Source organism: Mus musculus, chromosome 5 (assembly GCF_000001635.26).
Source record: "Mus musculus strain C57BL/6J chromosome 5, GRCm38.p6 C57BL/6J".
In the NCBI taxonomy this organism is placed as follows: domain Eukaryota; kingdom Metazoa; phylum Chordata; class Mammalia; order Rodentia; family Muridae; genus Mus; species Mus musculus.
In genome coordinates, this window is record NC_000071.6 from 35,374,782 (window position 1) to 35,400,728 (window position 25,947).

General features: G+C 54.2%; 1 protein-coding gene and 3 long non-coding RNA genes across 6 annotated transcripts; 2 read left to right on the forward strand and 2 right to left on the reverse strand.

Annotated features, from left to right (window-relative positions):
* The first annotated feature begins 615 nt into the window (after positions 1-615).
* Gm52798 lies at positions 616-3,529 on the forward strand. The gene is made up of 2 exons (XR_003955838.1): positions 616-1,467; positions 3,258-3,529. It is a non-coding gene; the product is annotated as a predicted gene, 52798 (long non-coding RNA).
* An 841-nt stretch (positions 3,530-4,370) lies between these two features.
* E130018O15Rik (RIKEN cDNA E130018O15 gene) lies at positions 4,371-13,695 on the reverse strand. The gene is made up of 2 exons (NR_152157.1): positions 13,644-13,695; positions 4,371-8,094 (listed from the first exon to the last, which is right to left on the reverse strand). It is a non-coding gene; the product is annotated as an RIKEN cDNA E130018O15 gene (long non-coding RNA).
* Positions 13,696-13,998: 303 nt separating this feature from the next.
* On the forward strand, positions 13,999-25,504 carry Hmx1 (H6 homeobox 1). 3 transcript variants are annotated; one of them, XM_030254166.1, is made up of 2 exons: positions 13,999-14,648; positions 16,957-18,113. In XM_030254166.1, the coding sequence occupies exons 1-2, from the start codon at positions 14,336-14,338 to the stop codon at positions 17,580-17,582; spliced, it is 939 nt and encodes a 312-aa protein (XP_030110026.1). In that variant the 5' UTR covers positions 13,999-14,335; the 3' UTR covers positions 17,583-18,113. The 3 variants fall into 3 exon arrangements, with proteins under 3 accessions (XP_030110026.1, NP_001350073.1, NP_034575.1); NM_001363144.2 differs by lacking the exon at positions 16,957-18,113 and adding an exon at positions 24,897-25,504 and having other exon boundaries at positions 14,080-14,708; NM_010445.4 differs by having other exon boundaries at positions 14,080-14,708; positions 16,957-18,109.
* Positions 22,012-24,774, reverse strand: A930033C23Rik. Its single transcript, XR_003955880.1, has 3 exons — positions 24,044-24,774; positions 23,106-23,907; positions 22,012-22,889 (listed from the first exon to the last, which is right to left on the reverse strand). It is a non-coding gene; the product is annotated as an RIKEN cDNA A930033C23 gene (long non-coding RNA).
* Positions 25,505-25,947: the final 443 nt, after the last annotated feature.

Consider the following 25,947-nt stretch of genomic DNA (forward strand, 5'->3'; position numbering starts at 1 on the left):
GGGAGAAGGGAAAAGGGAGAGAAAGAAGGAAGGAAAGAAGGAAGGAAAGAAGGAAGGAAGGAAGGAAGGAAGGAAGGAAGCAAGGAAGGAAGGAAGGAAGGAAGGGGATAGAAGGGAGGAAGTGGAATGCCTGCTCAGACACAGGCAGCACAGCTGTCTTAGATTCTACCCACCCACCCCCACCCCACCCCTGAGCATCCAAGGTCTCAGCTGCTGGAGGGACCATCCTCAAAAATGAGCACCTGAAAAACCAGAGTTCTGGGAAGTGATACCCTTAGGAACTCCCTTATGACTCTTAAATTCCCTTCAGGATGAAGAGCCAGCGCCTAGGGACAAGCCTCTCCCAGAGCTAAGACCCAGGGGACAGTCCACGGAATATTATCTAGAGAAAACAGCTCAGGGAATTGTCTATTAGAGATTGTCCAGAGGAGCAGCCCAGGGGATGGTCTATGGGGGATGGTCTATGGGGGATGGTCTATGGGGGATGATCTATGGGGGGGTGGTCTATGGGGGATGGTCCAGAGGGACAGCCCAAGGGATGGTCTTTGGGGGATAGTCTGCAGCTTTGCCAAGCTGCTAGAACACTGTCCTCATCGTTCCTCAAGTGACTGGCAGCTTGAGATGCGCTTTTCCGGGGCATTGAACTTGGGGTGGTGTTGACGTGTTTTTCCCGGACTTATTTCTATTTAAACCAGCTGACCTCCAGAGCCAAGCCTTCCATAATGCAAGAGCTCTTGAAGAGAAATCAATCAAAGTATGAAGAAAATGGATTTGTGTTCTCATCTTCAGAGGCGGGCATTTCTCTAAAACCCTCCATGATTTAATCACTGGTAGTAAGCCTGTGAGCACACACACACACACACACACACACACGTTTGTGAGTGCTGGGTAGGGTGATCCAGGGTGCTCAATGACCTGAAATTCAAATGTCACCTCTTCTTGTGGCTGCCTTGCCTTAAATGGATTTCCTAACCTCTCTGTCTCCTCTTCAACCAAGGGAGGCTTGTCTGCTACCACACCAGATATTGGGAGAACTACAGAAAATCCCCATAGTTTGCACCTCCCGCTGCAGAGTGGGAAGAGACACACAGACACAGCTGCAGAGTGGGAAGAGACACACAGACACAGGTCGCCAGGATCCTCCATCCCTTGAAGCAGACCCATGGTTTGTGGGGTAGAGAATCATGTGGCCCCAGCTGCTCCAGGATCCAGGTCAAGACTCCTGTCTCACACTCTACAGACAGAACTGATGTGGCCCTGGGTCACAGCATAACTAGCAGGGAGCCCAAGGAGCCAGGCCAGGCCAGGCCAGGAGCCTGGGCTAAGTAGTTTCTAGAACTAACCCCATGTTAAAGTGGACAACTGTCATCAAAGACCTGCCAGTGTGTCTTCTAGAACCATCACAGACCCAGAGGCCCTTTCAGCAGCTGCACAACCCAAGCTGTAATACAGCTGCAATCTAGCCAGGTATGGGGTGGGGACTCTCTCCCTCTCCTCTCCCTCTCCCTCTCCCTCTCCCTCTCCCTCTCCCTCTCCCTCTCCCTCTCCCTCTCCCTCTCCCTCTCCCTCTCCCTCTCCCTCTCCCTCTCCCTCTCCCTCTCCCTCTCCCTCTCCCTCCCCCCCTCTCTCTCTGTCAGTATGTGTGTGTGCCGGTGTATGTGTGCATGTGTGCATGTGTCTGTGTGCATGTGTGCATGTGTGGTGTGGGGAGAAGGTATACCTATTTCTCCAGCTCTGAAAAGGGCTTATTACCAAGAATGGGAACACAGGATTTCACAGCAAGTGCTGACTTGAGGAAGTGAAAGGTTAGCCCAGGTTCCCCGCCCCACCCCACCCCCCGGGGAAGAGGCTCCTCTATGTGGTCCACCCCACCCCACACAACCACCAAACATACACCTTGCCTGTATGCTTGTTCTAGGCCCCAGGCTGGAGGGCTGGGCACCCTCTGCAGGTTGTGGGAGGGAGCCATCCTGCTACCTGGACTCTTGATCTGGGCCATCAGTGCCACCCACTGGGATGTGGGGAAGGGGCTTTTAGGAGTTAATCAGCTCAAACAGAATCTCTAGCCGAGTTTGTCTGGATTCTTGAGGCCCAGCGTAGGCAGTACCTGGACCAGCTGTAGAAAGAATCCGGAGTAGATGACTGGGCTGGTACCCCACAGCCAAGGATGGCTTCTTTGGAAGCACCTGCCAATTAATGACCCACGCGGTAGGGGTACAGTCTGCTCTCTGGAGACTGTCCTGCAGGGCAAGGTGAGAAGTTTCTAATCAACAAACTAATTTCTGTCCCGGCCAAGTGACTTGCGGTAGATCTTCAGGGATTTGCCAACAGGACTCTAGGACTTCCAAAGGTGGGTGGGACCCAACTGCTAAGGGCCCAGGAGCCAAGCGGCAATGCAGGGAAGAGAAAGAGGCACTTCCCAAGTCTCCCTTGGCGGGCTCCCTTGTTCTGGGATGGGAGGGGAAGGCACAAGGGCAGGCCAACTGGGATGAGTTGAGAAGCAACTTAGGTGTCCTCCACCCACCAAAACCTCAGAGAAACCTGCAAGAGAAACTTAGATGTCTGAAAACCTGATAGGTCTGGTTTTCAAATTGGAGGCCCCCACCCCACTCTGGAGCCAGGGCTGTCTGAGGCCGCACCTCCTTGCCCCCCCTTTAGCTTCTGCTGGCCCAGAAGCTCCCCGCCATCGGATTTGGCCCCTGCAGAAGCTTCCAGGGAGTGTTTACTGTCCTAGTAGAAAAGTTGCTATGAAGTGTTCTGCCCTGCCCCACTTCTCAGCACCAGAGTTCTGTGTGCTGCGCAACTTTGAGCTTCCTGAACGCCAGGAGCCCCTCAGTTTCTGCCTTAGTAAAAAGGGTGTTAATAGAGCTCTCTCCACACAGGGACCCTGGGTATGCCCGCTTGCAGCCTCTGGAGAAAGACAGAGGCTCTGTTAACAGCTTTGTGTCTGTTGTCTGTTGTGCATGTGTGCATGTGTGGAGAAATAGGTACACCTTCTCCCCACACCACACATGCACACATCCCACAGCCAGGCTGGATGCTTTGAAAAGCAGTTCTAATGTGAAGCAGCTCCAGGGTCCCAATTGCCTGGGCCAAGTAACACTGCATATCTGGAGTTTGCAGGAAGTGCATGGTTCTGGGCAGAATGCTGGGTGTTCTTGAGAGGGGTCCATCCATTATCCTTCCTCCTCCACCTGCCTGCCTGAGCTCACCTCTTTTTCTTTAGTTGAACCTGACAATGATTCTCTCCTTTTCAGGCATCAATGGAGCTGGGGAACCTGCTTTATTTGCATCACAAGATCAGCCTGGTACCTTAGTTCCCTGGCAGTGCAGGGGCAGCACTCCTCCTGTACAGGAGGCTCCAGCTTCTTTTGCTGGCCCCCTCTAGGACTGAGAGAGAGGGGATGGGGCTCTCATTAAGAAACATCTCCACCGAGTCCACCATGGTGTAGCCTCTGGTTTACAGGGACCTGAGCCACCAGAGCAGAAGTGTGCCTGTGAACATGGACCATCTGGGACCTTGTCAGGACCTGGCTGCTGGCTTTGTTGGTGTTTGTTAAGAAAAGTGTAGTTTGGACAGAGGTCAGAGCTTAGGCAAGGGGGAGAGGGGGAGGGGAAGGAGGAGGTGGATGGGGAGGGGGAGAGGGGAAGGGGGAGAGGGGAAGGGGGAGGGAGACAGGAGGGGGAGAGTTCATATGCCCTCCCTTTACTGAGATGTGACAGTGAACAGAGCCATCCCCAAAGACTTCCTGAAGGGGCATCTTCCCTCCCATCCGAAAGGAGGCACAATGAGCCCTCTCTACCCCATATCGACACATACATCTCCCCTGCCCAGTCACTCAGTCTTGACCAAAAATATGCCCAAGGCTTGGGATCCTGATCGAATCCCCCAACCTGGACTTATATCCAAAGTTTAATCCAGCCAAGGCACCTGACATTAAGACCTCTGTGTGAACCATTTTAGTTTAGGACTGGTTCTTCCTGTCTGTCCCTGTGTCCCTCCAAGGGTGCTACCGACCACCTCCCTGGTGACCCAGCATGCCCTTTCTGCACCGGGACCATGGAGGGCAAAGTCTGGGTGTCCAAACAGCCATCAACCATGCCTGGTCAGCTGTCACTGTGCTCAGTGTGAGGTCCCCACAATGAGATTCAGCAAGCTGCTCCTGGCAAGACCAGTCGGTCCTCCAGTTTTGATGTTGGTTGCCTGTTTTAAGAACACTAGACTGGCCTAGCTGTGATGGTGCGCGTGTTTAATCCCAGCATTCAGGAGGCAGATACAGGTGAGTTGGAGGCCAACCTAGTCTAAAAAGCAAGTTCCAGGACAGATGGGTCTATTACATAGAGAAACCCAGTCTCTAAAAACAAAAGGTAGCAATGAAATAATTTTATGGTTGGGGATCACTACAGCATAAGGAACTCTATTAAAGGGTCACAGCATTAGGAAGGTTGAGGACCACAGAGCTAGGGGATGGAGACTGCCCCCTGCTGGCATCTTTTCCTAATTGCAGACCAAGAAAGTAGGTGAGTCAAACTTCCCCAAAGCAGCCCTCTGGCTGCTGTACTTAAAAACAAGCCTAAGTGGTGATAAGAACTTCTTGCTGGATTTTAAAGGGACAAGTTAGTTCGCAAGAGACTGGGACGCCCCATCTTCTTACTGAACAGGACTGTCATGCATTTGTTAGCTGCAAGGAGACATGGGGGATGTGGGTCTTTCCACTCCTCACACTTCTACAAAAGGCAACCATTTCTCTGTATTTAGACATGATGTGTGGTTAGCCTAACACGCAGACTCCTGGGGTCTTGGCAAGTCCAGAGCAGCAGCTGCTAATGGCAAGCAACACAGCAGAAGTGACGTGGCCTGGATTTAGGAGGAAGATGAAGGCTCTGCCTGGTGTGTGGTGGGAGGTCCAGTTGGGGCTTTCAGTCTCTGGGCTGCTCAGTCCTTCTGTCCACCTAGTCTGCTGATGCACGCCTTAGGTTCCACTTTCCAGCACCTCAGGCTGTGCTGTAAAATCCCTAGTCCAATAAGCACTGTGGGGATGGGAAGTTTCTGAATTTCCCACTTTGGCTCCACACCAAGGAAGATTCCAAATTAACCTTAGAGACTCTTGAAGATGTCTTGTGTATGGTGCCATTCTGGGAAGGAAGGCGGGATGCAAGGAAATGTTTATTTCCACAGTTCTAAGCAGTTATCGGGTCAATTCCACAAGCCTCCTGCAGGTGGCACCCGTGGGCTCTGGTTCCTGCTTTGGCTTCTCAAAGTTTCCAGGAAAAAAAAATCAGAAAAATCTCTATCATGTAGAAGTATGTATGTATTGGGAGCAGGGAGTTCAGAGAAAGCTGACTCACGAATAGACATCTATCCAGTGGTTTGTGTCTGGAAGGTTCTGATCCAAGAAGCTGTTTCTGAATTTAGTGTGTCCTCCCCTGGTCCTAAGAGGGCAATGCTGGGTGATTTGGAGGCTCTTTGTGGACACGTTTATTCAAGAGTTATTAACGCTGCTATCTTTCCCATCTCTATCTCAGTGCTGAGAGCAAGGTTCCATCTCACAAACTGTCCCCCATGTTATTTCCCTTCATTGGCAAGCAAGAGAGACCATCCCTTCCTCCATCCATCCTACTTAAGCTTTGTGAGATGCTGGGAATAAGTTGGGACGAAAAATAAGACTCTTATCAGTCACCATGCATAGTAAACACAATGACCCACCCTGGGTAGAGACCCACCATTTTGTCACGCTTTTTCCCTGAAGAACTCTGCCCTGGTGGGAGGGAGGTTCAATAGTCAGTGCAGGTCTGGGCCCTTTGTGGAAGGAGAGGCGTGACTCTGTGCAGTGGTGGTCTTCTTTCAGGAGCACATCACCAAGGTTGCTGTGAATTCTGGGAGCACAACTCCCCACAGCCCATTGCTCCTCAGGTGTGGGCTGTTCAGAAAGGCTGGCCCCAGAATTAGTGGCGGCACTCCCTCCCCACTAAGGGAATCCTACACTTCCTGACTCTGCCAGGTCCTGAAATCCTTCTCAAGGGGCTCTAATCAGCTTCCAAAAGAGGGAAGATGCAATCGCACTCACCTCAGCTCCAGGGGCGACGCTATGGTTTTATTTGACTCTTGTGTTAAGGGCTTGGCCCTCAGCTGGTAGATTCAGATATTTTGGATTATCTGGGGTTCCTGGATCTCAGACATTGTAAGATGACTGGATTGTGGGGGCCTCTGAACTTTGCATTTGTTGTGAATGCTATTGGGGGGGACTTAGCAGGGGAGCCTACTTGGAGGAAGGAGTAACTAGGGGCTGCCTTGCCTCAGCTGTTTTCTGTTTCTGTCTTTGTTTCCTGATTGGTTGCCCTGAGGTGAGCTCCTGCTCCACCACATCCTTCTGGAACAGTCTCTCTTAAACCAGTGAGGACAGTCGATCAACGAGCTGAAACCTGTAAAGCCCAGAGCCAGAATAAACGGTGTCTCCCTTCCCTTGCTCCCCTTGGGTATTTTGTCACAGCGCACTAAAAGAGTAGTGAACGCACCACCATCTCCATCCTCCCTCAGTGGCTTCATTTTGAAAGAAAAGCGCTTCAGGCTGGATGCTTCCTAAGGAACCGAGGTTTACTTCTGCAGCCCTGCAGTCCTGGAGCTGAGAGAAAATTGAGGCGCCAGCAGGTTCAGAGGCTGAGGATGGCGGCTCTCTGACTCTAAGATGGTACCTGTCAGTGACCTCACTTGGTGGATGTGAACCCACTCATTCAAGAAACTTTATGAGGTGCTGACCCCATGCCTGAGAGTAGGATGGATGGGTGGATGGGTGGGTGAATGGATGGATGGATGGATGGGTGGATGGATGGATGGATGGATGGATGGATGGATGGATGGGTGGATGGATGAATGAATGGATGAATGGATGGGTGCATAGATGGATGGGTGGGTGAATGGATGGGTGGGTGGGTGAATGGATGCATGGATGGTTGATGCATGGATACATGCATGGATGAATGCATGACACATGAACAGACAGTACATGACTGAGCCATCATCCAATCACTCCTATGGCTTTGTGGGATCTGAGTATTCAGCAGAGGCTGTTGAACTCTTAGAGACTGAGGGGAGGAGCTTGTTCCAGGCCAATCCCTCACCACCCTGGCCATCAAGAGCGATGATAACTAAGTCTTCAGGTTGTCCCAAGATGGTATACCTCCTTGCCAAGCTTACCTTGCTCAAATGCCACAGGCATCCTCTCCTAGGTGGAGGGTGGAGTCCTTAACACCTTTAGGATCCCTTGCTGCTCAGTCGCCGGCTTTGCTTTCCAGAAGACTCTGTCTTTCTGAGTCCTTAGGAGAAGTTTTCATGCATCATGACCATCCAGCCTTTTGTTCCAACCGGCTTCCCCAACCTCAAGTCACTTCTAATCAGGGTTACGGGCAGCCAGAGCTGTCTAATGATCCCCTGGGATCTGGATAACTCCAGCAGAAGTCTGTGCTCCATTGTGGAAACCAAACCTGCTCCTATTTCGAGATGCTCCTCACATTAAAACCAGACATCCCGCCAGTGTTAAAGTGACCACAGCTGGGGGAAGATGGGGATCCGAAGAGCTGGACTGGGCAGGCAGCGCCAGGCGGGTTCCAGGAGAAAGGCAGCCCCCTGCTAAGCATCCGTCCATCTGGCTGTCCGTCATCCATCTCAGATGATTTCTTCTTGCCCCCCTTTTTCTTTTCGCTCCCTGCCCCCCACTCTCCTGAAGCCACCTCAGCCACAAGCACTGAGAGCCTAATGACCACCTGCAGAGAGTAGATGACATGTTTGGGGTCTCTGCTGATCAGCGGGCAGAGCTGGAACCCAAATTTATGCATTTCTAGCTCTCCATAATATAGAATCCTGTCTCCAGGAAAACCACCAAAGCAATCCCCACCTCCAGACTCTAACAGCAGATTGCCATGATGGGACCTGCTACTGGTGGGGTGGGTGTCACAAGAGGAGCAGTTGGCTGGAGGGTGAAATGGATGGCCAGTGGAATAGCCAGGAGAGCCCATGCTGAGGAAGATGGTATTCAGTCCGCTTCTGTAGGTTTGAAATATTCAGATGTTCTCCTGCCCCAAGGGACAGTCACAAGCCTACATAGGGAGAGCACAAGGTGAGACCATCAGGGTCTATCTACTCCTCTGGCCCAAAGCTCTGAAGCTTCCTGGACTAAGACGAGTCTTGGCCATGGCTTTGTCCTCTCCAGAGTCCCCATTCAGAGGGCAGGTGCTGTCCTCTGTGCTTTCTTCCCTACATCAGTAGGGCAACTCCTTGTATCTGGAGACTGGGCAGAGGAGAATGGCTTTTCTGCAGTCTTGGGAGGGGTTCAAGCTACACGTGTGCATAGAGAAACATGGAGGGGTCAAAGAAGAGGAACAGAGCCACGGAGCTGACAGGCTGCCACAGCTATAACTCAGCTTTAGAGCCTTAGAGTCCTGTAGAGGACAAAACCCACCCAACTGTTGGTGCTGCTGAGCAGGTGAGGACCTCAGGGCTGTGTTTTTCCAAGTTCCCTCCCCACCTGGTTCCCCAGCTCTTAGTCCTGGCCCATCTCAGCTTCCAGACCCTAGCTCCCACTCTACCTCCTCTGCAGCTCTTTTACCCCTTCCCCCTCTCCCTCCTCCCCTCCTTCTCATTCCCTCCCCTTTCTTTCCCTTCCAGCCTCCTAGTTCCTAAGTGCAGAGAACCCCCCTTCCTATTTCCAGTTTTAAAGGGAGACTTTCACAGGGTCAGAAATAACCAGACTTAAATGTAGCCAAGGGCTCCATTGGTAGAGGACCTGCCTATCTTACCAGGAGCAAGTTTGATTCCTAGCACCATAGTGGGACTGACTGTAATCCCAGCGCAGAGGTAGGGATGTCCATCAGTTCAAGGTCATCCTCAGCTACATAGTGAGTTTGGGGCCAGCCTAAATTATGTGAGACTCAGTCTCAATAACAACAAACAAACAAACCCTTTCCCTCTTTGCATCTTTTAAAAAAGAGAAGGTTTTTAAATATACAACAAAGGTTTGTCCACACTGTGGACTACCCACAATCTGACTCAGTGGATGGTGGGTGTCTTATGTCCCTTTTGCAGCTGAAGATGCTGAGGTGACCGGTGAAGAGACAGAGCACAGCACGGAGTGGGGGGTGGGGGGCCTGGTTCAAATCTGCCAACTCTGAGGGTGAGAAAGTTTCCTGCTGGCTGTGATGTGGAAGAAATTGTGTGGCTGTTAATAAGATCCTGGAGACGGACTACTGACCACCATGAGCCAAGAGGGTAGAGGAGAGAAGACACAGCTAGACTACTGTTGCAGGTATAACTACAGCCAAAGCTAGCTAGTCCTGCCAAGTGCTGGCAGTCCAGAAAGGACCATAGTCCTTCCCACAGCCCAGGAAGGGCCACAGTCCTGTCCACAGCTCAGGGAGGGCCACTGTCCTGTCCACAGCCCAGGAAGGGCCACAGTTCTTCCCTGTGAGTCCTAGGGACAGTGGGCAGCACCTCCTTTGGTGCTGAGGGCTTCAGATTACTCTTCCAGGTTGTTTGGTTGGTGGGTTGGTTAGTTTTTTTCCAGACAGGGTTTTTCTGTGTAGCCCTGGCTATCCTGCATCTTGCTCTGTAGACCAGGCTGGCCTCCAGCTCAGAGATCCACCTGCCTTTGTCTCCCAAGTGCTGGTATCAAAGGTGTGTGTCAGCCTAGCCCACCATTCTCCTAGTTTTAACAGTTTCTAGTTTAATAACCTTTAGTGGCTCCCCACTGCTTTTCAAATTAAGAGTCCTTCAGAGGACCTGCTGGACTCTCTCTTTCTTGGCAGCTGTCTTTCCAGGACCTGACTCTAGCTCCCTAACTCACTCAGCCCTGGGTCTTCACTTTCACTGGGATCAGGGAACTCTTGCCTCAGCCAGCCAGATAGGGGGAGATGGAGCCTGAGCTGGGAGGAGGTGAGGAAAGAACACAGCTGCCTGCAGTGACTTGGAAGTGCTAGCGTTGCCTGCTTGTCCCTGAATCTATAACTGGAGAATGGGAGGCACCCCAAGTCCCCCAGGAAGCACAACCACTGCAGGGAAGGGAGGGGTCTTTTCCTTACTGTGCATCAAAAGGGCCTCTCTCCAGCTGCCTCTGCAGAAGGGTAGGGTGGATTCCCTCCCACTGAATTCTCTTGGAACCTGTCCCTGTTCCCCCTCCCGCAGAGCAATGGATGTGGTTCCCAGGCAAGATTCTGCCTGACATCCTGAGGTCCTCTGCAGGGATCCCTCCATTGAGAGAAAATGAGCCTGCCTGGATGCGGGCTGCCTGTCCCTCTCACACCCACACCTCATGAATTGAAGACACACCACTCGTGAGCCATGGAGTCCTGAGTGCTCTGGAGAACTGTCTGCTATTTAGCTCAGGGCTTGGGAAACATGCCACGTGGTCACAGTAACAGAACTTTGGGTATGGGAATGTCAAGTTAGTACATAGTGGATACAGATGACATAGCAGGACAAGATACAGCTCCTTAGGTATAGCTTGTTACTCCCTAGCACCCTAGTACTCTAGTACCACCCCCCACCTCATAAAGATATAAAAAAAAAGAGGCTGTGTTTGTGGGTTGGTGGTAGAGGTGTGCCAGGCAAACAAAGTGAAACACCACAGTGTTTGCGTTTACCAGCCTGGGTATGAGGACATGTGATAGTCGGCTCTCTTTACATACAGATGCCCCATCCTCAGATTCAACCAACCAACAGCCAAAGCTATTTTTAAATGGATTTTATTCTTATCATCAGAAAGAGGCAAGTTCAAAGGAAAACTTGCATCTATCCCATGTCGGGCACAGATCCGTTGGCCATGACTCCCTAAATGCTGCAAAACAGCCACCTCACAGCAGCCACATCTTAGTAGGTCTATCAGCAGTCTAGAGTCATTTGAAGCACGCAGTCAAATGCTACTATGTTTTTTCTTTAAGCAGCAACTGGATGTGGTAGTGAAAGCTTCAAGTGCAGGCACTGAGAAGGTGGGGATGGGAGCACTGTCTAGAACACAAGGCTAGCCTGAGCTAACTGGACACCTGCAGGTTTTGACATCTGAGGGGATCCTGGGTCCAATCCCCTCACACCCGTAGCAGTAATTGCCTTTGAAAATAAGTTGGGGAAGTGCACATGGAGTGTTTTGTCAATCAAAACCCAAGAGTAGGCAGACACTTGGGTCATATAGGGGGTGGTGTGAGAAGAAACAGGGTCAGGCGAGGGATGAAGGAGGCAAAATATAGTAATTTAAAAAAAACATGTAAAATAGGCATTTTGTCAAGTTTTTCCAAATGAAAGGCTTGTTGGTGAAAAGGTCTGAAGTGGTCCTGCAGCTGGCCACTCGGATCCTCTTGCCGCCCTAGATCCAATCGCGCAGATTTAGGGGACATTTGTGAAGTACAGCCTCTGGACCAGGCAGACTCTGCTAAGGCCTGGCAGGTTTCCTGACAGATCTCAGTACACAGGATAGGTGAGACAGAAACAAGGCAGCAGGATAAAGTGGGGAGAGATGCCACAGCCTGCACAGCTACTGTGTGTGAACATGGATGGGCATGGCTTGGAAGGGGACAGTCCTCCAGCCCCAGAACTCTGTGGAGGAATATAGAGGGCTCTGGCAAGGCAGCACCAGAAGTTGCTGCTTGGGTTAGTGCTTGGCAGCCTTACTTCCTCAGCCAAATTGGCCTTGAATTGGGACAAACCAGCCTATACGCTGGGCAGCATCAGTGCTAAAACTCTGGCAGCAAGGAAGGATTCAAGCAGTACCTCTCTGCTCTCCTCCGTGTAGGCTGAGCTTGGGGCCCCCAGGACCTGGGTGAGCACCCACAGGGCTAACTTGGGAGTTCCTGACACATACACACCCTGCTCCTGAGTGGTACCACCACTTGTAGTCCGTAGGATCCAGAGGCCAAGTAGTGTGGCTGTCACCCTCTTTCTAGTGCTCCCAAGCCAGTACCAGGAGATGTGGATGCCCTTTCCCCATTTCTGACCACCATCCCTTGCTGGTCTAGTACTGAGGCGCCACTCTGATGCACGGCTCCAGAGGGAGTGCTGGGTAAGACCAGGCAGGTCTCTCTCTGCCCAATGGAGTATGGGAGCAGCACTTATCCACGGTGTAAGGTGTAACCGGTGTAACCACAAGGGGCCAGGACCAAGGGCCAGGGCCCTAGGGCAGAGGGAATTACAACCCTGGTGCCTAAGAAGCCCAGCCTGGCTCCCCCATCCAGAGAGCAGAGAAATAAAATGGAAGCCACAGCACCCACCCAACAGGCTCCATTTTACAAGCAGGAAGGTACTGTTCACAAGGGGAGCCTGGAACTTGCAGAAGTTGGACGGTTCTCTCCATCACCATTTTTAGTAGGGCTCCTTTCTGGTCTGTTTCTTCATCACTTCAAAAAACAACCCCGAGCCCTGCAGTGATGCCTCATGCCTTTAATCCCAGCACTCAGGAGGCAGGGGCAAAAGGATCTCTGGGCTAACATAGATACCCTAACTCGGAAAAACGAAAAACCATATCAAAACAAAAACAAACCACCACCAACAACAAAACCAACCTGAATTGGCCGGCCCAGGGGTTGTGCCTGATTCCTACAAACAAATATCATTGCTAATTTCTCCCTCCCCGCCCCCACCTCTACCCAGGTCCCTGAGTATGTCTGAGCTGGGACACCCAGGAAGTAACAGCACTTGGGACACTCTGAGTCAAAGTTGGAGACACCCAACTTTGACTCAGAGCCCTCACCTATGAAATGTGGCTGCTTGCCAGCGATTCCTCTTGCCTTGCCCAATATGGCTCCAAAATCAAGTCCTATCGTGCACAAAACCCACTTCCCATCCAGGTTTCTAGCCAGGGTGCAGACCCCAAAGGTTCCTTAGCCTGGCGGCTCATCCATCCTTCTATATCCTCAAGAGCCACTTATAGTGGGAGGGAGGGGAAGCGCTCTCTTTTCACATTAGTTTTTCCCTTTGAAGTATAGGGTGACTCTATTTCCCTCTATTTCTCTTGTTGGGGAGATTAAACAAAGTGGGCTCCGGGCCTGCAGTTGCCTTCTCCTGGACAGTGGGACACACTTCTTTACGCACTGTCTGTGACCCGCACTGAGCAGCTAGATGGGCCTTCCGTGATAACCCGCATCCAGTGAAGCGTTCCGCTCAGTGACTAGGCTGTCCCCCTATTCCTGTTGGAAGTGGATCACAGCTCCGTTGGTCTCAGCGAAGTCTGGGTTACCCTCTGCGGCCTTGCTCCTGAAGCGGGGGAAGAAAATTCACTTTGTGCAGGGCAAGAGAGGCAGAAAGAGGAATTGTTCCTCAAGACCTGCAGTCCCGCACAGTGGCTAGGCACGAAGCTCTTACCAGCCTGAAAGAGAGTGAGAAGGCCGGGCAATGGAGGTGCCAGAGCAAATGTAATCTGTTCCTACCCAGCGTGACACCATGGGGCACCTTCGGGCTTGACTCTCTTTACACACCGAAACTGAGCCCGGGATATGAGAGCATTCCATCGCAGCGCGATGGCACCAAGAGCATATTTCGTTACGCGTAAGAGTTAAAACATGCTGCGTCTCTGCAAACTTGTTTTGGCAGAATCCCCGTTTTAAATTACACGCGAGGTCTTAAAAAAAAAGAAAAAGACTGCGGCCCAGTCGGCAATAGTCCTTACCCGCGCGCAAATACACAGTCACAGGGACTCACGCACAAACCGAGCGTTCTGCGGGTTCCGACACGCTCCCGGAGGGTGAGCAAGGCTCTCCTCGGATGCGATTGGCCAGTCTGGGCTTCACAGCGACCCTGTAGCCAATGGTCGACCTCCCAGCCGAGGCCCCGCCTTCTCCCACTCCCTGGCGCGGGTACCGGGGTGGGGGGCGCCGGAACGCATCTCGCGGGGTCGTACCCCCAGGACCACCGGGTCTCCTGCCCTGGGCCCTGCCACCACCTGCGCGCAGAGTCCGGCCGGGCAGCATCTCCGGCAATGGCTTCTCTCCGGGCTGCAGCGGGTCGTTGGGGCTGAGCCTACGAAACTCGCGCCGCCCCGCCCCCGGCACCGCCCCCTCCCCCTCCCGTGAGGCCAGCCGGGGCGGCGACCTGAACCGCTCGGAGAAACGCGAGGGAGGCTGCTGCGGGAACGGCCGTCCGCGCGCACCCGCTCCCGCCCAGCCCAGCCCGGCACAGAAGCCGACGCCCGCCTCGTGGAGCCCGACGCCCTCACTCCGGGCAGCGGCTCTCCAGGGCCAGGCCGCGCGTGCGCCAGGCGGCCGTTCGCCACTATCCAAACGGGGCCGGGAAGAGCAGCTGCGCCCCAGGCAACCAGGGACCCCCAGGATCCCAGCCTTGCCCGACGGGCCCGCGGCCGCGATGCCGGATGAGCTGACCGAGCCCGGGCGCGCCACACCAGCTCGCGCCTCCTCCTTCCTCATCGAGAACCTGCTAGCAGCCGAGGCCAAGGGCGCGGGGCGCTCAACCCAGGGCGATGGCGTCCGCGAGGAAGAGGAAGAGGACGACGACGACCCCGAGGACGAGGATCCGGAGCAGGCGCGACGACGACTACAGCGGCGGCGACAGCAGCGCGCGGGCAGCGGGCCGGGCGGGGAGGCGAGGGCCCGGGCACTGGGCCTAGGGCCCCGGCCGCCTCCTGGGCCCGGCCCGCCCTTCGCGCTCGGCTGCGGAGGTACAACGCGGTGGTACCCACGGGTGCACGGCGGCTACGGAGGTGGTCTAAGTCCTGACAGTGAGTGAGGTTGCGGGGAAGGGGTGGGCAATGGTCAGGGCTCTGCTCCCTCCCTATGCATTCTTTTGGTGACTTCGGGCTTAGTGAGCTCCTAGTCTTCCTGTGTACTGGGGCCTGGGTGGTATGAGATCCCCTTGGATGGGCAATTGTTGGAGACTGGGGATGGCACTGCATGTAGGAAGCTGCTAAGGCTAGGATCAGGCCCAAGAACACAAAATTCGGAGAGGAGAGTGAAATAGGCCTCGGAAAGATGAGAAGGGGAAAGAGTGTGTTTGGAGAAACATCGAAGGTGAAAGGGAAGTGAAGGAAGAGGAAAGGTGGCAGAGGAGGGGAGGCCGCGGGGGTCAAGCACTAAAATAAAAGGGGCAGAGCTGAGAGACCACAGCTATGGAGGCTGGATGGGAGGCCTTCTTCTATAGCAATTGCAACCCCAAAGTATCCTTTGCCCTCCCTGCTGCGCAGTAAGACCATGGGCTGGGCCTGAGCCTGCGTTGGGTCTTCTCAGGCCCAAAGGCTGAGGCTGGTAGGAGCCCACTCTGAAGGGTCCATCCCACCCCTCTCTTCTTTTCTTGCCCCTCCCCCTCTTTGGCCTTTGTTTCCTGCAGAGGGCTCAGAGAATGGGGGTGGGGGCTTCTCAGTCCCAGAACCCACTTACCCCTCTGGCCTGGACATCCTGACTCTGACTGCCTGTCTCCAGAGGGTCCAGACCTCAACCTCTCTTAGGACCTGCTCATTAGAGAGCAACCCTTGAGACTAGAAGGGTATTTCAACCTTCCTCACCCCAGCCCCTTGAGCCAGCCGGGTCCCTAAACACACAGACTTATATATAACTAAAGGGTGCCCACCCAGGCTCTGTGTATAAGCTTTGGGGTAGGAGGTGGCCTGGGGCCCGTTCTTTTCTATTAGGTACTCACCCCACTCCTGGTATGGAGTAGGACAAGTCTCCCAGCCCAGGTTTGGAATGCCTGCCTTCTTTACATAAGCTTAAACAGGGGTCAGTAGTATCCAGTGAGGAGGCTCTTGCAGGGCGCATTTTATTCTCCCTTTTAGTTGGGCCATCCTCACCTGTAGTCCAATAGTCACCACCACCCCCACCCCCACCCCACCCCGGCCTTTTGCCTTATTTCGTGCCATGCGGGTTAGAGTTCTCTGTTCCTGTTGAGTCAAGCGAGCAGGTGAGTCAGATTAGCACTTTATGGCAACACATGGACAGACCTCCGAGTGTAGGGGCTTTGGGTGTCTTTGTAGGACCTCCCCTATGGTCTGGCTGCATACACACCATCCTGCTAGGCGACATTGCATGGGCACTGAGGGGGATGCTTTCAAGGAAACCAGGCGGAGTTTAGCTGTAAGCACAAGTCCACTGTACTGAGGCATAACCTGGGCCAAAACCCACCTTGACCTCTGATCCATCGGTCAGGCAGAAGGACAGACCAGCCTGAATTGGTTTCATGGACCCAGATGTCTAGAGGAGAAGTGGGAGCCCACGGGAACTTATTTAACCTGGTGACATCCCTTGTACGCCCTGAATCTGGGACTTGGAGCATGAGCCCAAAGGTCCTCTGTGGGCAAGACCCCAAGCGTAGGAGATGGTTGGGGCAGGGTAGGAATGCAGTGATTGGTAGAACAGCCTTACTCCTTGGTCTCTTGGAGCATATTTTGCTGCTGCAGAGGGCCTGCCTCTGAGGGGATCTGGGTCGGGGTTGTGCCAATGTCACCCGGTGGGATTTCTCTGGGGAATGTGCATTTGTTTCTCCTAAGAGTTGTTTCCTTGATGTCTGCTCCACGTGTGTGATGGGGAGGTCTCAGCCCCTGGCGGTTAGGTTGTATGTCAGTCTCTGTGTGTACATAACTTTGAAGGACATCCTTTCTTTTGTCCCGGTCCTCTGCCAGCCTTTTGTGAGTTGGCGGTGGGTTGGGGGCTGAGGTAGAGCTGAGCCAGGGGCAGTCTCAGATGTCAGTTTGTCTTTTGGATTAGCCTTTTTCTTTCGAGAATTTTCTCTGTCCTTCTCTGGGTGTGCGCTGCCACGTGTTTGCTGCGGCCCAGGTCCTGGGCTTCATTTTTGGCCTCTGCTACTTTCCTGCCGGCACCCCAACCCCCTCCCGCCCCCGCAACCCGTACGCGGGGCGTGTTTCCCAGTTTGTAGCGTTTGAGTGAGGAGGATTTGAAGGTGGGAGGAAGCCAGTCTCAGTGACTCCTAAAGGCAGACCCTTAGAACCCGCCACTATGCCCGTTTCTCCCCTGCAGCAAGCGACCGGGACTCTCCGGAGACCGGCGAGGAGATGGGCCGCGCAGAGAGCGCCTGGCCGCGGTGCCCCGGGCCGGGAACCGTTCCGCGGGAGGTGACGACGCAGGGCCCGGCGACCGGCGGGGAGGAGGCGGCGGAGTTGGCCGAGGCTCCAGCGGTGGCGGCGGCGGCGACAGGGGAGGCGCGCGGTGGCCGCAGGAAGAAGACGCGCACGGTCTTCTCGCGCAGCCAGGTCTTCCAGCTCGAGTCCACTTTCGATCTGAAGCGCTACCTGAGCAGCGCAGAGCGCGCGGGCCTCGCCGCCTCGCTGCAGCTCACGGAGACGCAGGTCAAGATCTGGTTTCAGAACCGCCGCAACAAGTGGAAGCGGCAGCTGGCAGCGGAGCTGGAGGCGGCCAGCCTGTCCCCGCCGGGTGCGCAGCGCCTGGTCCGCGTGCCGGTGCTCTACCACGAGAGTCCCCCGGCCGCCGCGGGGCCCGCGCTGCCTTTCCCGCTGGCGCCGCCCGCACCCGCACCGCCGCCGCCGCTGCTTGGTTTCTCGGGCGCGCTTGCTTACCCGCTTGCCGCCTTCCCTGCCGCCGCCTCGGTGCCCTTCCTTCGCGCGCAGATGCCGGGGCTAGTGTGAGCCGGCGCCCTCCATGTAGGAGGCGGTTGGGGGAAGGCGCCGCGCACCTCGCAGTCCCTCGAGCGGCCGTCTCCGTGGGCAGCTGCTCTACAGTGTACCGGACAGCGGCGGCAGCCGGGACTCGCAGCCAGCTGCAGGACTGGAGACCCGTTCCGATGGAAAGCCGCGGCGATGCGCTAGCTCTCGCCGGCACGGAGTGCTGAGCAGATGCCGGCTCCGAGTCAGCAAACGGACACTTGGAATGGGCTGGCCGAGGAACCGTATGGCGACTGTCCCGAGGCATCCTGGCCCTAATTCACATTGTCCTTTTCTCGGGAGGGATCTTGCAGGAACCCAGACATCAGGGGCCCCTTCCAAGGGACAGTACAGAGTGCTGCGGGCCTTGGGACAACTCATCTTGGGCCTCTTTTCCGAAGAGGGCTTCTCTCTTGGCGGCCTTGGTTCTCTTGGCTTGACAAGACTTTTTTTTTTTTTTCTGTGATAAATCTACTTCTTTGCATATGGAATAAAAAGGGACGTTTTCTTGATGGACTCGCAGCTGTGTGGTCGCTAGGACAGAGCCGCTTCTTGTAGCAGGCCTGAGTGTGTGGTACTTCCCTCCCAAACCTGGCTAGGGACTTTGGAAAGGCTGCCCCGGGGTAGGTGGGCAAGTCAGGCTGGAGCCACCCTCCTGGTTTATGATCCTAAATTTTACTCTGCTTGTGACTGAGAGGCCCAGCTACACTTCTGGGGAAGTCTTAGGGGTCCAGGAGGAAGGAATAGAGATGGAAAGATGACTGTTGTAGGACTGAAACCAAAGGCATGGCAGATGAAGGTAGGGCTCTCTGGCCACCAACTCCGTCATGGGAGTTCATGAGGCTGTGTGGCCGCTGCCCTTACCTGCACTTGGGACACACAGCAGGATGTGTGTCGAAATTCTTTGATCTGAAACAAAGCTCTGGCTCTTCAGCAGGGCACTGGGGTGCTTGCTCCTGCCTCCCCTGGTCATTGGAACCCTCTGTGTGCTCTCAGGGGAAGTTGCTTGAACAGTGTTGGACCACCTGGGTCACACATCTCCATTGCCCCCATACTGACTTGTTCCTACCTACAGGTGTGGAGTGGTGCTTTATTTGGTGTGCTTTTGAACCTAATTGGGAGAGGACATTCCAAATTTGAAGGGATCTGGTCACTCCCAGAGGACCTTGGAAAACCTGTCTTCCTCCCTGCTCCACCTGGAAGCAGACACCCCACAGAGAAGATGTGCAGCCATCAGTCCACACGGGGCCAGGGGCGCCCAAGGTGGCGCCAGACAGCCTAGAAGAGGCGCCAGGGGCCTGGGGGAGTCAGTCTGTCTTAGGAGTGAGTGTGTGTTTTCTTGACCCCACCCCAGTATAAAGAGCGAGTTTCCAGTATGGAGACCTAGGTGGTGGTGCTCCATGGAGCACCTCTTCTATCTGCTGCTGCTCTCGTTCATATGCCCCGAGAATTGTATATTTTGAGATTGGTGTGGAAGGGACATTGGTCCTTGACCATCTTTGAGTCAGCCTTCCATATCAGTCAGCCAGTCAGAGTTTGGAGCCTGGGCATTCTTCCTCCTTGGGACACTCAGAACTGCTTTGCCATGAGTAAACCAGCTTTTGCAGGCTTTGTCTGGGAGAGACAATACACTTCGGTGAGTTTTATTTTTTTCAATGGAGTTTTCGAAAGCCTTGAATCCCCCGTCAGCAGGCACACAGGCTACAGGCTGTCCCCAGACAGAATGGGCAGGCCTACCTCTCCCTCTCCCCCTCAACTCTCCACTGTGCCATCACCAGACTTTGGTGCCCATGGCTTTGTGGCTGTTTTTGTTCTGTTCTCAGGATAAATGTCTGACTGTCCTGGAAAGGATCGGGTGCAGCCAGCGGCAGCACTTCTCAGACACTAGCACAGCACAGGTTCCCACAAGCAGTGGGACTCTTTCCTGTATACACAAAGGTGCTTCCCATGGCACCCCACACCCCAGCGGTCCAGGTGGAAATGCTGGCTCCACTGTCAAGGTCTCAGGGGGCTCAGGTCACTGGCCCCCCTCACTTTTCAGCCCTTTCAAAATGCACAGTTAAACCCAGGACGAGGAACTCATTGTGAGACCACCGTTTCTCTCCAATATCTTGGGCTGAGATCACACACTGATCACAAGGTGTCTTCGGCCCAGCAAATGTGTCCTCATCAGAATGTCGTACCAAGACACAGTGAAATATCCTTGGAGAGTCACTTGCCACAAGGAGCCACAAGGGACAGTATCCTATGGACACCTGCAGTAGAACCTTGCTCCATCAATTGGGGAAGTGAGGTGTGTGTGTGTGTGTGTGTGTGTGTGTACACACACACACACACACACACACACACACACACACACACACACATATATATATTAGAATTAGCATCGCTGGGCAGGAGAGCTTCCCACCTCCCTAATCATCCTGTAGCCTCCTATGGCAGTCTTAGTCACTCAGCAGGAACATGGTCCCTCCTAGAGCTAGGAACTGGATCCAGTGATGCAGTAGGAAGCTCCCCAACTAGTTCAGCTTGCCAGACTTAGGCAAGCTCGCCATGCCCCATAAGTATCCACCAGCTTCTGGGGTGCAGTGTAGGAAGGCAGCCCTAAGCAGAGAGACCTGATTCCAATTCAACAGGCAACATTCAAGTCCTAGAGGGTGCCAGGCCTGGCTGGGGGCCTTCGTGAGTCCGGGATCCTGGCATCGATTGCAGGCACACCTCCTTGCATTGACTGTTGCTGGCAGAAGATGAATGGTTTCGATCTGTCTCTGCCAGGTGAGCTTAACCTCTCACTGGTTTCTGGTCCATCCTCCTTCGCAGCTAAGTGAGGTCCAGCTGCCATCACTCTGAACTGCAGAGGCTCCTGCTCATGAGATCCAAGTGGTCCACCTTAGTGGACCCTGTCCTACTGGCAAGAGAAGTCTCACGGCCAAGCCCTATTTTCGAGCCCCCAGGTTCCCCATCACAAGCCATTTGGCACATAACTCTCTTGATTCTGTATAAGAAACCAACAGTGTTCTTGCTGGAGCAGGGCACGTGAGGTTCCCAGCCGGTCAGAGTTTCCTGAGTTTCTACCAGGAGTATGGAAGCAGCCCTAGGCTAGCTCTAGGTACTGGACAGGGTGGGGTGGTGGCTCAGAGAGTAAGGACATCCAGGAAGACTCCATGCTTTGTCCCAAATCAGAGCAAACAACAGTAGGCATGGGAACAATGAAGTCTTCCCAAGAACTGCAGCCCTACCCTGACAGCTGCAGGAAAGCTGCAGGACAGACAACTCTCACACAGTCACACATCCGACTGCTCAGGGAGGAAGCTCCCCAGAGCAGGGCTCTGCCCTCACCCAGAAAACAGCCCAGCTGGGCTGAGACCCAGGGGCTGGGCACTGGCCAGGTAAGCTAAGCCTTATTTTCTCTTTCTCTCTCTGGCCTGCCTTCTGTTGCCCAGCTCCCCTCCTCCAACCCCTCAGCAACAAGGTAGAAAATGAAAGCAGTGCTTCGCTGTAGCTTGGACTCTGGGCCGGAAAAGCCACTGGGAGGCCGGCCTCCAGCCAGAGAGCAGCTCCTGCGGGTTCTCTAGGACTGGGCAGTCCAGTGCTGGAGAAGGAGGGAGGCCCCTTTGATACAATGAACTTGCTCAGCTACCAGAGCAGGCATTCACCAAAACGCCATGGAGAAAGGACTTGGGAGGATGGGGTCCCAGGAACTCCGCTAGTCAGCTAGCCTGGAGCCAATTCCTGGGTGTCTGGTTGCCCTGGAAGGAAAAAGGAGAGGTGGCTGTCCCCTTGGCACATCTGTCCTCATAGCATATGCTCACTCTCAGTCGGTTGCCCACAGGTTCCAGGACTGAGGGAAAATGGGGACAAGCTAGGGCTTCCTGTGGGTTATTGGGGAAGCTAGGAAGAGCAGGGTTCCTGCAGGAGCTGGGTTTGTTTGTTTTGTTGTGTAGTTTTTTAAAAAATTATTATTATCGTAAAGGTGTTTGTAGGTATTGTTACCCAGTCAGTTCAGTAAAACCAGAACAGAAAAACAAACAAAAAAACAAAACAACAAAATTATGTGTCCTGCCACCATACATCAAAGCCAGATTAAGAATTTATTGGGACTATGTTTTATTAGTCAGACTGTTACCTTAAAAATAAAAACAAAAAATTAAAGTGCATTTAATTTTAAAGTAAATTGCATAAGTTTATACATTTCTAAGTTTACCAATGAAATGATATGATGTTGGTTTATCTAAAATACGCAGCAAAATTAAAAGGGGAATGGAAGAGAGGCGCTTGATTAGGAGTCCGTACTTGCGGAAGGTCCAGAGGCAGGCTTGAAAATAAACCTAAGTAAATCTGTTTAACCAGACCGTGGAAACGCGAGGATTTGTGCTGGGGGGGGGGGGGGGCCGGGGGGCGGGCGGGGCGGAGAAAGGGTGACTTTCCACCCGAGAAGCTGCAGTACGTTCCAATTTTATTTTCACCCAATCTGAGTCTCACCTGGGTTCACTTAAAACTCGGCTTTTAAAAAGCTGTGCATCCTCGCGGCTTAGCTAGAACTTGACCGTTAAAGCTCACATACTTAGCTTTACAACTATTTTGGTCTCAAACAACCCCCTTTTCTCCCCACGCCGCTTTCCGGGGTTTCATCCCTCTCACTCTGGTCACGGTGACCGCACCGGACTCCTCACCCGGGGTCCGGGCGCCTTGGAGGGGGCAAAAGGGCTTAAAGGTCGCGACCTTGCAACACAGTGTGGGGTAGTGCCCTGCGGCCGCCTTTCTGGTCTGGGATCTAGGTCTTCTGTTTCTGGAGCACCGGGGATCTGCGGCGCAGAATGCGGGAAGGAGGCTCGGGGCCCACAGGCGACACTCGCGAAGGGTGGATGGAGAAGGGCTGCATCCGGACCTCCGGGAAGCCCTGGGCTGGAGACCGCTAAACAGACCAAGCACCCGTGGGCTCTGCGTGATCCGGGATTGCAGGGGCACCACCTCTGCGGATCCAGACGCCTGCTAGCCATGGTTCTGCGCTCGCCCTGGAATGTCTCCCTTCCCCGCCCTCCGCCTGCTGGTTCTCTTGGTTCGCCCGGGACACAGCGACGTTATTCTCCCGCTCGACTCTCCCCAGTGGCCGTGATCCTTCTTCTCACGCGTCCTGCCATGCGGGAAGTGACTCCTTCCCTGCGACGGGCGCTCTGGTTTCTTGGTCCTGCCTCCCACTATGGGTCCCGGACTCCGCGCGCTTCGACCCACCGGGCTGCGGACGCGGCTGCATATCCCGCGTCAGCACCTTTCCGCTGGTGCCACGAGGCCCTGTTTCGCCATCAGGTAGGAGTGAGAGACATGGGGGGGGGGGGGTGCGTACTGCGGAGCCCGGGATGAGACGCCGGCCCTCCTCCGACCTTACTGGGCTTAGACGCTCCGGGCAGTCTCAAGGGACCCTGTGGCTCGCAGCCCCGCCCCGCCCCCGCGCCGGGCCCAGCCCCGCCCGGCCCGCGGCGCCCCTCCGATCCCGCCTAGGCCGCTCACCTGGCGTCTCGCAGTCTGCTGCGGTCTGCAGACCCTCCCCTCCGTCCTCACCTCTCGTCTCCTATCCACCTCATCCTGCGTGTCCTTACGCGGGCTAGGTGCCCAGTCACATAGTAAAGGTTCCTTTCCGAGCCGAGGGCATGTAACGGAGGTGGGGACGCCGAGGTCCGGAAGGCATCGGGAATGAGGCGGAGGTACATGAACGCGGGTGCTGGTGGAGTCCAGGCAACGCTCGCCTTGGCCGAGAACAGAAGATGGACCCACCTGATGGGAGGAGCTCAGCCTGGTCCCTGGGCACAGACCTTCCCTAGCACACAGGGGGCAGGGGGAAGCTCACTATGCTCTGTGTCTTTCCTGGATCCCCGTGGCTGGGATGGGGCCCGATACTCCCATCTTAAGACTGCGAGCGCCGAGCCTCGCAGCTGCACAGTGCCCCCACAAAAGACAGGGGTGCTATCCTAGTTGTGTGTTCGAAAAATAATCAGTCCCAGTCTGACTCCAAGGCTCACGCATCCCGTGATCTGGGAGACGGAAGCAATGTTGGGATTTCTTTTCAACTGGGCAAATGAGGGGGCCAGAAGTGGGAGAGCCCACTGTCTCTCAACTCCTTCCAGAGAGTTCTCTACACCAGGGAGTAGATCTGAGGGCCCTACACTGGAATTCATTCGTTTCCTTTTTAAAAGCTTGGAGACAGAAGCTAGAACTCACCCGGAGCCTAGTAGGACTTCCTCAGACCTCCAGGCCGTTCAGACAGCAAACAATGATAAGCAAGCAAGCAGAATGATGCCACGTGCCCTTAGGGCTGACCGAAATTGGTTGTGGAGAAAAGACCTTAATCATTTTCCGGATCCACTTTACCTCCTAAGGGCGGCTGTGAAGAACGGGAGGCTTGCCTCTGAGCATCCCCGCTCCCCAGCAGTGTCCAGGCCCAGTCTTACCTGGTCATTGTATGTACAAGTCCATTGTGGCCCCAAGATATGTCGCAGCCCACACCCCTCCTCTTTTTTCTAGAAGGGAACAATACTTTGGGCCAGCAAGAAGAAGGGCTTTTGGGGGACAGAGAGAATGGAATGGGGACGCTGTTCAAATCTTGAAGAAGCTCATTCTTTTCTGGGGCCTCTATTCACCCACCTTAATATCATGGGACCTACCTGGTGGAGCCATGTGCCCAGGCTCTGATCCAGGGCCTGAGCCTTGCCTTTACTGTGGGATTCGATGTCCCTCGTAGCAACATAGGACTAGTTGGGAGAGCATTGTGCCCCTAAGCCTAGGGTCTTGCGCTCAGAGTGGGCTCTGCATAGGTTTGGGTATCTTAGTATCCAACTCTCTGCCCAAACATGGAGGAGTAGAAGCCACTGTCTGAGGGAATCTAAGGTTCCAAAATGTCCAGCTGAGGAGCCACTGTCACTTCCCCAGGAGCTCTGCCATCCCTCATCCAGTGTCAGAACTCTCTTTCATCTGTTTCTTTAGAACCTCACTCTTGGCTTCGCCCCTTGAGGTCACTGTACCCACCTGATGTTGGCTTCACCCCACCGAGGTCACTGTTCCTACACGACATAAATGGCTCTCGAAGCTTGACAACCACAGCGCCTTTACATCTAGATTTGGATTGAGTTTTCTTTCTGAAATTTCTAAAATCCATTTCCCCCAAATGGGCAGGAGCCTCGCATGCTCGGCGGCAACCCCCACCCCCCCCCCCACCCCAGCGGCCTGGCCGCATTGATCCCACGCCTTACAGCACATCACATTAGCCTAATGGTTTCTCTGATGATTCAACTTCTTTTCCTTAAGAGCCGCCCCTCGGCCCTCCACCCTCCGCCGCGCCGAGGACCTCGCCCCTGGGACCCGCAGCCCGCGGGGAGGCGACGCGCTCCGGAGCCGGCGAGGCGCGCAGGGCGGCGGGATGTAACCGGTGGTCCGCGGGGAACCTGGCGCTCACCTTAGACTAGATCTTCAGAGGCTTCCGGAGTCAGACCCTCGAACCTTCCGACTCAGACCGGAGAAGAGCCAGGCAGCTCCGAAGCACAGCGACCGCTTGGGCCCCTGCCCTGGGACACGGACCCATGCTTCGGCCCTTCTGCCGGGGCAAGCAGGGCCCAGGCAGGCCTCCCCGGCCGCTAGCCAATCGGTTCTGCACGTCCCCATCTGCGCGCAGAGAAGCGGTGTTCGGTATAGAAAATTAAACACACGCGCACACGCGCGAGCGCGCACACACACAGAAGGGGCTTTCCAAATTCAGGCACCCACGGATAGCTGAGTTTTTTTCTTTTTCTTTATCTTTTCTTTAAATGTTGTTGTTGTTGTTGTTTTGTCTCTCTGTGTAGACCAGTCTGGCCTCGAGCTGAGAGAGAGATCCATGTGCCTTTAATCTGTTGAGATTAAAGGTTTGCCACCACCAATCCTGGCTGAGTTTTGTTTTGATTTTGACATATTCTTAGTTTTGCAGGGCTGGCGATGAAATTCAAGGTTTCAAGTAGGCTTCAAGCCTGAGCGTTCACTAACCCGTTCATTGGTTTGTTTGCAAATAGGAAATGTATTGTCGGAGCAGAAAAATTAAAGGTGTGATCAAGCATGCTGGAAGAAAAGCTCTCTTCCGGCCTCCAAGATGAAAACTCACTCCAGACAGACAAGTCTGCTTATTATTATTATTATTATTATTATTATTACTATTATTATGATAAGATCTGCCTTGTAGCTCAGGCTGACTTCCAGCTCCTGGCCCTCTTAACCTCACTCACCTCCTAAATGCTAGCTTTATAGACCCCACCTGAAGTTTACAAGCCCTGAAGTTCTCAAGAGTATGGAATCCACTTGTATAGTGTGGAACCTCTCACCAAATCCT